The sequence below is a fragment of the Rhinopithecus roxellana genome, chromosome 4, assembly GCF_007565055.1.
Source record: "Rhinopithecus roxellana isolate Shanxi Qingling chromosome 4, ASM756505v1, whole genome shotgun sequence".
Taxonomy (NCBI): domain Eukaryota; kingdom Metazoa; phylum Chordata; class Mammalia; order Primates; family Cercopithecidae; genus Rhinopithecus; species Rhinopithecus roxellana.
Genome location: NC_044552.1, coordinates 104038318 through 104051622, shown reverse-complemented (window position 1 = coordinate 104051622; position 13305 = coordinate 104038318). Strand labels below are relative to the sequence as shown.

Sequence of the window (13305 nt, the reverse complement as noted above, 5' to 3'; positions counted from 1 at the left end):
TATGGCTTCAACAACTTTCTACATTGTAATTTTTAAAAATTTAACATTTTAAAATGCCTAATATACACTTCTATACAGGATACTGAAGGTTTTAAAAACACATCCGCTGACCTTGAAAAATCTAGACAATTGCAAATTATTTGGATTATAGTTTTATGGAGGTTTTTATGTTGTCATAATTATCTTTTTACACCCAAGATGCCTTTCTTAAATCCTCTGGTATGAATAAAACATTTATCAAAAGCCATAGGTATTCAGGAATTTATTTTCTCTCACATACATTTAAGAAATTATTCCACGGAGCCTAAGGGTTTATGGACTAAACTAATGTTCACAATCTATCCTCATATTTAAGGAGATCAGAGCCTTTTCTGAAGCAATTTCTCTTTCTTCCTTCTACGACCAGTTTTCCCTATCAATACTTGCAGTAAACATCTATTCTCAGAGCTGCTGGTATGTTCTTAAAATATGCAAAAACCGTGTTTCCTATGCTGATAAAATGCTGTTTTCTCTAGCTCCTTCTATACTTTCAAAAGCAAAGGCAACGTCAATTACTTAAAGCAATTGACACATTTGTGTGTTAATTAAGAACTCTGGGCAGTAACAACTTTCTAATGAATGAATGTTGGTTTCTTGGTTGCATTTCAAAGCAATTCATTAAAGACGCACATTCTTTGATTTGTAATAAGCTCAATCTTTTAAAAAATATTTTAATATAGATTTCTATGTTACCCAGTATTCAGTATCCCTTAAAATTTAAACGCAGCATGTTTTACCAAAAACGTTTACCTTAGGCCATTCAGTTTACAACACTGTCTTGAGAAAACATTTTACATTATTTATGTAACTGTTCATGATGCTACTTTAAAATGAATTACTATTTCTGATTATAAATTAATTTTTGTTCAAATATTTAAATAAAATGTGAACGCATGTAAGAAATCTGAGACTAGATGTGGTCCTACTTTAGATATAAGTAGAAATGATTAAAACAATTCACTAACCTCATTAATCAGGAACTGGAGCTGGATTACTGCAGCTCCATTGTCATGCTGGCAATAACATTCCACTCCTGGACGACCAAAGCTGTAATTAATTCCATTAAGGAGTTTATGGTATTTGTTTGGTTTTTTGAAACTGGTAAATTATATAATAGGCTGATAAATATTCCAATGACCTCATATTCAATACAGGCTATTTACTGAAGTTGAGATTTAGAGCTAGGTTTGTTACACATCCATCTAATAGTTTCTGTTGAAAAGTCTCAGAAATTACAGGTTTAAACAAAATAAGCAAATTAGAAGAAAATGAATTATTAACATCAGCAATATATTAAAACAAGATAATATATAGGTAATACATTTTATGCTGGCCCAAATTATTTTCTTCATCTTAAAATAACAAAAAGAAGACAAAGGTGGTTGGATCTACAGAACATCCAATTTTGCTGTAGTCAACAACAAATCTGAAAAGTAGGCAAATGTCATTTTGGAATGTTGCTTTTCGGAACAGTAATCTTTTTACTGTCATTTTTCATTTCTGCCATGTAATTTTTAAGTAAGGCTAAAAATATAATGAAGAACTACATAACTATGTTTCTAATTGACACATGATTTTGTTTCACCAAATGAATGTGTCCATCTTTTACAACAGGCATGGATACTGATTAAAATGAATTGGCATACAATAATAACAGCAAATATTTATATAACATTTTTCACGTGTTAGGCATTATGAAAATGCTATATCAACTCATTTAATCCTCATAACTCATGAAGAATATGTTATTTTCCCCCATTTAAACAGATGAGGAAACTGAAGTACAAAGAAATTAACTAACCTGTCTCAAGTCACACAACTAGAAGTAGCGAAAATAGAATATAAAGAAGCATTCTGGCTCCAGAGTCTACACTCTAAATTAATAAAGCATGCTGAGTAAAAACATCAAAACAGAACAGAAAAAAAAAAACTGTACATTTGTAGAACTCACTATGTGCCAGGCACTGTTATATGCATTTTACCTTCATAAACTTGAAATAAGAAGGTAGTCATTTTAATCAGCTGTAAACTAATCTCATTTTGCCAGTTATTAAATATTACCCTAAAGTAAAAAGCAAAATGTAAAAATAAACTTTGGTGGGATTTAATAAATTATAGTTGCCGGTATATAAATTCACATTCAGGTACAGTCTGTTTCTGCATTCTATTAATACATGCCACAAAGTTCTTAATGAAAACAATTGTGCCATAGGTTTAATTCCTATTTGCTATGATTTTTTCCTTTGGATTTCTAGAAATTTTCTAGACGGTACTCATTTTCAAGAGTTTTTTTCTATTTATTACTAGCAATTAATTATAAATTTTATAAATTAACAGGTTGAGTATGTTTAGCTCATAGTACCCTCCTCTTTAAACACCTAGAATTATTGTTAGTAGTAATAATAGTAGTAGCAGTAGCAGTAGCAGTAGCAGTAGTAGTAGTAGTAGCAGTAGCAGTAGTAGTAACAGTAGTAGTAGTATTTTTGCTATACCAGTTGCTCAAATACAACTGCAGGAAACTAGACTTCAAATTAATAGTATTGGCAATGTGCAAATCACACCATGACAGGCCATAAAAAAGAAAAATCTGTATATCTGTTCACTCATTTCTTTCTTTAGAAAAAGAACCTGCCCTTCTACCCAGTATAGTGAGTCTAATTCTTATCTCTTCAGCTAAATTATTCTTTCTGGCATAAATTAGCATATTTTATAATTCCCATTTTACATGAATGTCAAACCTCTCTTTTGAGACTAGATCGGGATCAAAGAATAAGTTGATTTTTTTTTTTGAAAGTGAGTACTGTAGAAAATCATAATAATTATACTTACCTTACATATTATTTTATCACAAAACATACACAATACTGCTAATCTTTTGATATTAGGCAAAGACATTTTCTTTAAGTATGAATCTATTAACTAAAAATCAGAGTTGTTTTTCTTGAGTAAAACATAGCTATCACTACCCAGGTATAAGATTTCTAGTTTAACTTCTTAAATGGAACTTTAAAGATAATGTCAAACAATACGAGTACAGCATTCATATACAGTCTTACTATTTCTTTTTCAGTCATTATAGGTATCCACACCAAATTGGGAGGGAAATTTTAAGTGACTGACTTTCATCAAGTCTTTTAAACGCATTCATCTTAGATGTTTATTTAAAAATGTCTCTTCTGACATTTGTACTTCATCATTTTATAGAATATTAAGGTGATTTACCTGATTATACAATAGACATAAAAAGATTGGGAATACAGAAAAACTGATTCTTGGTAAGTAAAGAATAAGCAACAGGTCTACTAATTTGAGCCTTCTTAAGAAATAGCTTACTGGTGTTGAAATTTCAAATTGCCATGGGCGTCAATCAATGTTTTCTCCAAAAAGAATGAAAAATGTCTATAAATTTAGGAAGTCAGTTACACAGAGGTCAAGAGCGGTTTTACTCTTAGTCTATGTATGACACTACTCTAAACAAAAAATGTACTTTTAAATTGATATAACATAGTTCCTTAACTTCTAGCTAACATGATAAAAATAACTTCTTAATAAACAATAAGAACCACTTACTGAGTAACTACTAAGTGGTTAGGCACTATGCCTTAAATACATAATTGCACCTAATCATCACACTAATTCTGAAAGGTAGTTATTATTCATGTTTTACAGGTGACATTTCTAAGGCTCAGAGAAATGATTTTTTCTCAAAGTTACTTATTTCATTCCCTTTTTCCTGTAAATAAGGCAGTACTATACAGATGCAGCTAGCCCCAAGGGGTCCTACCACCAAAACTGCCCCATGGATTGGAAGAAAAATTTGTACATTATTACTTCATAACAAAAAATTTTAAATTAAGTTCTAAGAATAGATAATGATACATGTAATCTTGAAAAACTAACACAGAAAGGACACAAATTTCAGAGCAAGTAGTTCCCTATCCTGGTAGTTTATCAGAATTCTGGCCCCACTGCAAACTTGCTACACCCAAATTTTCAGAGGAGATGCCTGAGTAGGTTGTTTGTTTGTTCATTTATTTATTATTTATTTACTTATTGTGCCACAGGAACCATCTGAGGCACAATGAGACTTGAAGACCTCTACTTTCAAGTTAGTTCATATGCCAGCTCTGCTATTAGATGCTGTGATCTGGAGAGAATTATTACAGGTCTTAACTATCTAATCTATAAAATGCATATAAGACCTATCTATACTAGCTTGCAGAACTTCAGTGAGGATTAAACCACATAGAGTGTACTTACCAAGTGGTATCCACTATCATTATTTAAGACAATGTATTATTCACCATGTTGGCTAGAACTAAATGTTCCCTGACAGTGGGCATACCATTATAATACAAGAAAATGTCAACACTGAATTTATTAGATCACAAAACATTCATATGTTTTCACATCTATAATTATTATTCCTTGCACACATGATTCTTCCTAATACTGACATTACCGAGTTAACATTTTTATTAAAAAAGTCAAACACTGTAATGAAGACCTGCTTAGTAAGTGATTTCCATTTACTGTGGCTATGTTCACAATTAAATGAAAAAAATTAAATGTCTGAAACTAAAATGAAGAAAAACCAAAAGATTATACACTGAACATTACCGCAAATTTATTAAGTGAGGAAATATTCACCTACTATTCTAGTATTTGTTCTTTTATATATGTAGGGAAAGGTAAGTATCTTTTTCTGTCACTGTATCTTAGCTTGTAACTCTAAACTTCAATGTATTCTTTTGACGATAATACAATATTCCTATCTCAGGTACAATTTCTGCCCTCAATTTTTCTATTGCTTGACTAACAAGAGCTATGATAACTACCTAATCCCACTAGTAGTTCTTGTTTTTAAAGCAAACCAGTTAATTTATCTGACCCACGATACATGTCAGATAATTCCTGCACAGCTAGACTCATGGTCCATGTTCAGACAAGCACCATTATCACTGGCGTATTTATGAAGAGATGTACGAGACAAAGTTAAAACAGATCAGGAGCACAGTCTTTGAACACAAGGCTCTGTAATTTAGTCACGACCCTCTATGTAAGCAATAGGAGAAAAAGAAATAATTACAGAAAAAAATAACATGATAAAACTAGCAATTAACGAATAAGCAGGAAGAGGTGTTCAGGACACATCAGCAGAAACAAAAGCCAGAGCCAGTAAAACCTTTTTTTGTTTTTTACAGTAGTGTATATCAAATTCAAAACAAGCATTAATCTCGCTGCTTAAATGGCTTTTTCTGGTTGACTGGGAAGGGAGGAATAAATGAGGAATTGGGAGGTCTTTAAGTACATCATCATCGTCAGCACCATCATCATCACCTGCATCATCACTGAAGCTGAGATTTGCTGAACACTTAAGATGTGTCAAGTAAAATACTACATATGTATTATCTCACAATAGTTCTCTATGATAAGCTCTGTTTTCACAAATAAGGAAACTCAGGCGCAAAGTTTAAGTAACTTGCTCAAGGCTACTCACCTAGTTAGTAAAGAAGCTGAGATCTGAACCAAGGCAGTCTAATTCCAGAACCCACAGTATAAATTACCAACCCTTGCAGCACACACGCAAACACACACACACAGACACAGCAAAATATATTAAGAGCCCATTTTCACATGTAAATGTTACTTCCTGATTTATTGTAAATCATCTTAAAACTGGAAAAGGAACATATATTTATAATCAACGTTTCACAACTGAGTACTTAATAAACCCAGATTGGTCTAATTCTATAAAACTTAATAAACCCAGATTGGTCTAATTCTATAAAACTAGACTAAACGTAACTTGTAGTAAGTGAACATCATACACCAATTAGATAGTAAACAATATGCTAATTTAAAGAATAATATACTAGAGTCATTTTTCATTAACAGCTGTTAGCTGAGGGTATCATGTTTAAAAATTAATTTTAATAATGAAGCAATATGGCCTAGCAAGATAAGCAAAAAGCTAGAATTCTGAATTCTAATTCTAGTTGTAATTTTGAGACAACCTCCTTACAAATACCTCCATGTGTAAAATGATACGCCAAAAAACATTTTAGAGTCTATAGCTACTGAGAGGAACAATACTTGGCAAAATTAAATGAGAAACAGAAATAAACAATCATATCTTTAAAAAGTATACGGGATCAATGGAATACACGATGTTAGAATACAGGGCACAACCACACATCTCAACGGGTGTAGAAAAAAATCTGACAAAAATCAACACCGTTTTATGATTAAACACACAACTCAATAAAACTAGAAATAGAAGGGAATTTCCTCAACATGACAAAGGGCATCTATGAAAAACTCACAGCTAACATCCTTCTCACTGGTGAAAGACTGAATGCTTTCCCACTAAGATAGGGAAAAAGACAGCATGTCCATTCTCACCACTCATCTATTCAACATGGAATCTAATGTTCTAGCCATGCAAATATGCAAGAAAAAAAAAGAGAGAAAGTGTTAAAAACAAAAAGAAAAAAGTAGAACTATCTTTATTCGTAGGTGACATAATCTTATACATAGAAAATTCTAAGAAATCCACTAAAAAAAACAGGAATGAATAAAAATGTTCAGCAAGGTTGCATAATACAAGACCAATACACATAAAAAGCATACCCTGGCAATGAACAATCTGTAAATGCAATTAAGAAAACAATTCCACTTACAATAACATCATAAGGAATAGAATATTTAAAAATAAATTTATCCAAAGAAATTCAAGACCTGTAACATCAAAAACTAAAAAGTACTGCTGAAAGAAACCCTAAATAAATGAAAAGATATCCTATATCCATGGAACAAAGACAATATTATTAAGATGGCAATAATCACCAAACTTATCGAAAAAACCTAAACGATCTCTACCAGAATCCCAGCTGCTTGTAGAAATTGACAAGCCAATACTTACATATCATTATATGTAAGTATAGCTCACTAAAGCTGTTAAAAACAAGAATTAGCTTGTATGAATGATAAATACTAACACCATATATGAACAGGTAATAATAAAAGGCAATGAATTTAAGGCAAGCAAACACTAGAATTCTTAATGAAAACAAATTAAAACATATGATAGTCTTAAATATATTTTTGTCTGAAACGTTTAAACATTTTTCATAAGCACTGAATGAATTTAACTATTTAGCAACCTAAATGAAATACAGCACAATAGGAGAAAAAAAAACTACGGTTTAGCATTTTTGCAAGTCAGCTACTTATTTCTTTCTGTCCTGCATTTGACTTTTTAAATTTATTTCATCCATGATTTAAAAACAAGACGTATTTAACAGATGAGAAGCAACAAAGAAAATTCAATATTCTTGTAAAAAAATAAGATTGTTGATCATGTAAAGAATTAGTATGGTTTTAGAAATACATGTAAGTAAAAGTCCCAAGAAAAATATTTTACCCTTGTAAATTACAATAATTTGTATTTCTCACTTAGTTTAAAATCTACATTAATTCCTAAAATATGCTGATGAAAATTGCTCAGAAAATCCCAATTTTGGATATTATAATGACTGAAAAGTAGTACACAGAGGTCTTTGGTCCAAGATACCAAGCTGAACAAATATGTATGCCGTCATTTCGTTCCAAGATCCCTTTAAAAAAGTAAAGCCAAAAAATAAAGGACCAGAAAATATAAAAGAAAAAGTAAGCAATATAAGGATCATTTTAGAACATGTAACATCCAATAAGAGAAAACAAAGAAAAAGAAGAAAAGTATCAACAAAATAATAGAAGAAAGCAGATTTTACTCCGCTTCTAATGAACATGGGTCCTTAGATGGAAGTACACAGAATGATAAATGAAATTAGTCCCAACCTAAATACACCACTCTAAAATGTTCCTTAAGGCTTAAAAAGAAGGCCTATAGACTTCCAGGGAAAAAGAAACAAAACAAGTGACCACCTGCAAAGAAATGATCAAATTGCTAGTTTGCTAGCAATGTTTACTAGTTGCTAGAAAACAGTAACGTCCCCAGAGTTATAGACATTCAAGCAAACCCCTGACAAGATCTAAATATAGAACAAAGACTTTTAGATATTCATGGGCCTCAAAAATCATATCATTCTTTTCGGAAGTCATTTAAGACTATGCTCCAATAATTTGAAAGAGTAAACCCCGCCCCTCCCACCCCCACACACAAGGCAATGACGGGGAATCTAAAAAACACTGAATTCAACCCAGAAAAAAAAGATGAAACAAGCCCAGGAGGAAAACAGTACAGTTGACATAAACAACACTGGTCCAGCTTAGAGAAGAACAAGGAGGTATTCACTGGAGGCAGGTTCATGAGAACAAGAGGGCTCCACAGATGTGACTCCATCCTTGAGAAGCCTCAGGCATTTAACCATGAGATGACAGCAGCCAATGCATAAGGGAAGAGGGGGAGATGGAAGAAAAGCAGCTGCACAAGAAAGGAAATGTACTCATAGGATATCATTTGACCGTGGAATAAAAAAGTCATCACAGGAAAAAGTCATAATACATACTGTTCACCCATTTCCAACTTTTAGAATCAAACTAGAAGTTTATATTAATTACACGTGACTACAATTGGCAAAGGAAAGGAGGATGAAAAAGGAAACAGGGCCGGGCGCAGTGGCTCACACCTGTAATCCCAGCACTTTGGGAGGCTGAAGTGGTCAGATCATGAGGTCAGGAGATTCAGACCATCCTGGCTAACATGGTGAAACCTCATCTCTACAAAAAATACAAAAATTTTAGCCGGGCGTGGTGGCAGGCACCTGTAGTCGCAGCTACTCGGGAAGCTGAGGCAGGAGAATGGCGTGAACCCGGGAGGCAGAGCTTACAGTGAGCCAAGATCGCGCCACTGCACTCCAGCCTGGATAACAGAGTGAGACTCTGTCTCAAAAAAAAAAAAAAAAGGAAGAGGAAACCACCATGGAAAAGTGATGGATTAACATTCTCATTTTACAGAGTGGGGAGCCAAGAGCTAGTATGCATAATTGACAGAGCAAGAAATACAGAATTAACTATAAGATACTTTTTGAAATTTACAAAGGTAACAAGGAAACAAAGTAAGAATAGGGACAAGACTACAGGGGAGGGGAGATATGAAGCAAATTTTATTAAGGCAGGAAATCAACTGATAATTTATAAAGTTGAGAAATCAAAAAACATTGGCAAGAGATTTTATTCAGAGTTAGCAACATGACCTGTAACAGTTAAATGGATCCTTCTCAGGAAGGGGTAGGCATGGGCAAGGTAGGACATGTACTTTTCATCACAGCCCCCACTATACTATACTACTTAATCTTTAAACCATGCACATACCTTTGGAAGGTGTTTCTAAAGTGGAGAAAAGCAGCAGTACAGAATCAGACATACAATTATTGGGTTCATTTCATTATGTTATTGTATCCCTATAACTGACTTATACCATTAATACTAGAAAACCTGAATCACGACCTCTCTCCAGATCCACACAACAGGAGAACTTTGTTTTCATACCTCACATTCTGGAATTCTGAATCACTTACCTAGTCTTTCTCTCTTCCCCATAACCACTGGTTTCTTTCCAACCCTACCTGCTTTCATTCACTACTATACAGAATTGTGTGGCAAGAAAAATGGGCACATTACGGGGAAACAAGCAGAGCTTCTTGTACTAATGATCCTAATTAGTCCTCCATGTTCTCCCATTTTGTAGCTCCTAGGAGGTAAAGATGGCAAGCTACAGAATGATATTCCTTAACCATGTTTGCTTAACCCATTCAATTTTTCTTATTTGAGAACTTTAATAAGCACTGAGGGTACAAATCATAGTCTTTATCCTCAAGGATCTCAAGAGTTTAGCAACAGAATTATAAAAGCACTATAACAGTTAGGTCTTCAGTTACTCCAAACAGATAAGAATTTTGTAGTTGGCCGGGCGCGGTGGCTCAAGCCTGTAATCCCAGCACTTTGGCAGGCCGAGACGGGCGGATCACGAGATCAGGAGTTCGAGACCATCCTGGCTAACATGGTGAAACCCCCGTCTCTACTAAAAAATACAAAAAGCTAGCCGGGCGAGGTGGCTGGCGCCTGTAGTCCCAGCTACTCGGGAGGCTGAGGCAGGAGAATGGCGTAAACCCAGGAGGCGGAGCTTGCAGTGAGCTGAGATCCGGCCACTGCACTCCAGCCCGGGCGACACAGCGAGACTCCGTCTCAAAAAAAAAAAAAAGAATTTTGTAGGTAAGAATATTACTTGAAAAAAAAAACTTTTCAATTATTCTCACAAACATCAGTTCATTTGAAATTTGAGCATGTCCTACACTATTCTTATATGCTCATGCCATTCTTTGATTTCCTTCCTTGCTTATTATACAGTCATACTGAATTCTGTACCTACTTCCTTTTCCTTCAGTTGGGACCATCTTTGGCTGAATTACACAACTATGTTTGGCAGCCTATGCTATACTTCCATCCTAGAGTGTGGAAGGCTTTCAAACAGTCTCAGGTAATAACACGTTTATCTGCTCTCTTTACTCCCAAAGCCTGGAAAACCATATGACACATAGTAGACACTCAATGAATGAATGAGTTTTCTTAAAACCTAAGAAACATGTTTTATGTCCAGTAATACCTTTTTTTTTTTAGTAAGGGTCTCACTCTGTCACTCAGGGTAGAGTGCAGAGGCACAATCATGGCTCCCTGAAGCCTCAACCTTCTGGGCTCAAGGGACCCTCCTGCCTCAGCCTCCAGAGTAGCTGGGACTACAGGCACTTGCCACTATGCCTGGCTTTTTGTGTGTGTGTGTGTGTGTGTGTGTGTGTGTGTGTGTGTGTGTGTGTTAGAGCCAAGGTCTCACTATGTTTCCTTGGCTGGTCTTGAACTTTCGGACTCAAGCTTCCCAAAATGCTGAGATTACATGCATGAGCCACCACGTCCGCTCCAGTCATATCTTCTTAGGTAAGATTAATTCACTTTTCAGAAAACCAATAAAAAGTACACAACAGTGGAAAAATGTTCTAATCCTGTCACTATCAGGAAATTGGACTCGATTTTCTCTAGGATCCATTATGGCCCTTAAAAATCCCATAAATTACATTTCTAGCCCATTCATTTTATCTTCAATGATTTTTTTTTAGGTTATTACAATCACAACAATATTTCCTCTTATTGCTTATTCTTCTTTGTGGGATTTGTACTGTCAGCAAAGTAGAAACAAAAAATAGTAAAATAAACATGCCATGGGCTCCCAGTCTGTGATAAAGTCTGAGAGTAACGCTCCTGGGCAAGTTTTCACTACTGTCATTACCACTGTGTATTATGAAAACGTCTGACACACATATTCTGACAACCTCTACTTTTATGAAGAATGAGACAGTATCAAAACTGGTACCTGTTATAAATTATTAATATTTTTTAAGATTATATATCTTTTCAGAGAATCTGTTCATCAATTATTTTCAATGAGGAACAAGGCAAAGAAAAGTAATATTACTCTAATCTCTACAGAAGGGACATATTCAATTTTCCAACCTAGGAATGGAAGACTAGAGTATACATAAAATAGAAAGCAACTAGAGAACTGTGATATCCTATGAGGTTTCTAGAAACACAATTATATCTTGCAAAGTTTAAAGAATAAGGATCATGATATTTTCTATGAACTATAGTTAGAAATGACAATAAATTATCCTACAATAGTATATGTTTAATTATATAATATTCTGTGAAAGTAAATTTCTTGGAGCAGATATTCTCCTAATTAACCAAGAAAAAAATTTAAAGGAAAACTGTTCCTTCCTACCATATACTACAGTAAAAAAGACAAACCCAAGAGCACAATTTTAATTCATCAGAAACACCTCTCTTACCATTTCTTTCAGTACATTCTTTTACTTTCAGCCAACAGGGTAATTTAAACCTTTTTAAGTATTTTGATATGCCTTCAAAATGTTGCTACTCTGAATTGCCTTACTACTATGAACAAAAAGTCAGTAGATGATTTTTACTTTTAATGGCCTAAGTCTCGAAGAGATTTAACCATGATTATTTTTCAATAACAAAGTTAAAATCTAAATACCACTGTAATGGGATCAAAGAATATTGATGTAAGCATTTGTGAACTGAAAAGAGGATGAGCTTTAGATTAGGACCAATGCTGTCCTTTATTTTGTGTGAACATAAAAACAATTAAAACAAACAAACAAACATTGAGCATCATTAGAAACCTTTGATTTCTTCATCTACACTGTTATGGGGGATAAATGAAAGTCAATAAATAAAAGCGGCAGTACATGATATATTTATCCTACTAATGATAAAAAAATAAACTTTCTGTAAGTAGCAGGTTACTAGGAAAAAATGAAAATATATTAAATGATCTGTAATAACTAAAACAATCTACCTGTGCTATAGTTTTCTCATCTGTGAAATGTCATTTGCATTCTTAACCTGATCAGTGAAGTGTGAGGATCACCTGCAACTTAATTTTTTTATTTTATTTTATTTTAGTTTAGTTTGGTTTATTTTATTTATCTGGAGACACAGTCTCACTCTGTCTCCCAGGCTGGAGTTCAGTGGTGCAATCACAGTTCACTACTACCTCTGCCTCCTGGGTGTGAAAGTGATTCTCGTGTCTCAGTCTCCCAGTAGCCAGGATTACAGGTATGCACCACCATGCCTGGCCAATTTCTGTATTTTTAGTAGAGATGGGGTTTCACCATATTGGCCAGGCTAGTCTTGAACTCCTGGCCTCAAATGATCCGCCTGCCTCAGCCTCCCAAAATGCTGAGATTACAGGCATGTGCCACCACACCCGACAAAGCCTTGCATGTTTAAGAATAGACTTTTCAACCATAATTAGACTTCATGGTCTTTTATATTGCTCGTTCTCTTGACCAGTGATAAACTGCTAAGAAGGAAAAACACCATAACTCAAGACCTGGAACTCCAGTTCCTTTCCAAATATTTCACGTAACAGTTTCACAGCCCTGTCTCCAAAGGCAGTGGCAGAACAAAAAGGCAGTGTATTTCCTCACGGTTACACCACAGATCTCAAGATGTTATGACTGCTTTAAAACGACATCCTCTCTATATACAGTAATTAACATGTTTCTTTTCTACCATCTGCCTAAGAATACTGCTACCCAGCCTGTCAAACACTTAAACCAATATTTCTCAATTCTGGCTCTATATCACAAGCATCCACAAAGATTTAAAAACAAAAAATTACAGATGTCATGCCCCTTGCCAGACTCACTGAATCAGAACCTCTAGAGAAGAAATCCAAGC

The 13305-nt window shown here is 34.3% G+C and overlaps 1 protein-coding gene across 4 annotated transcripts in view; it reads right to left on the bottom strand.

Annotated features, from left to right (window-relative positions):
* The window catches only part of STXBP5 (syntaxin binding protein 5), a 206467-nt gene that overhangs the window by 173398 nt on the left and 19764 nt on the right, over positions 1–13305 (bottom strand). For all 4 annotated transcript variants that reach the window (XR_004056799.1, XM_010386921.2, XM_010386928.2 and 1 more), the window contains exon 3: positions 1005–1086. Coding sequence is in view for 3 of the 4 variants with exons in the window: in XM_010386921.2 (XP_010385223.1) it covers positions 1005–1086 (82 nt within the window). In the remaining variant the exon portion in view is untranslated. The remainder of the gene's footprint in view (positions 1–1004; positions 1087–13305) is intronic.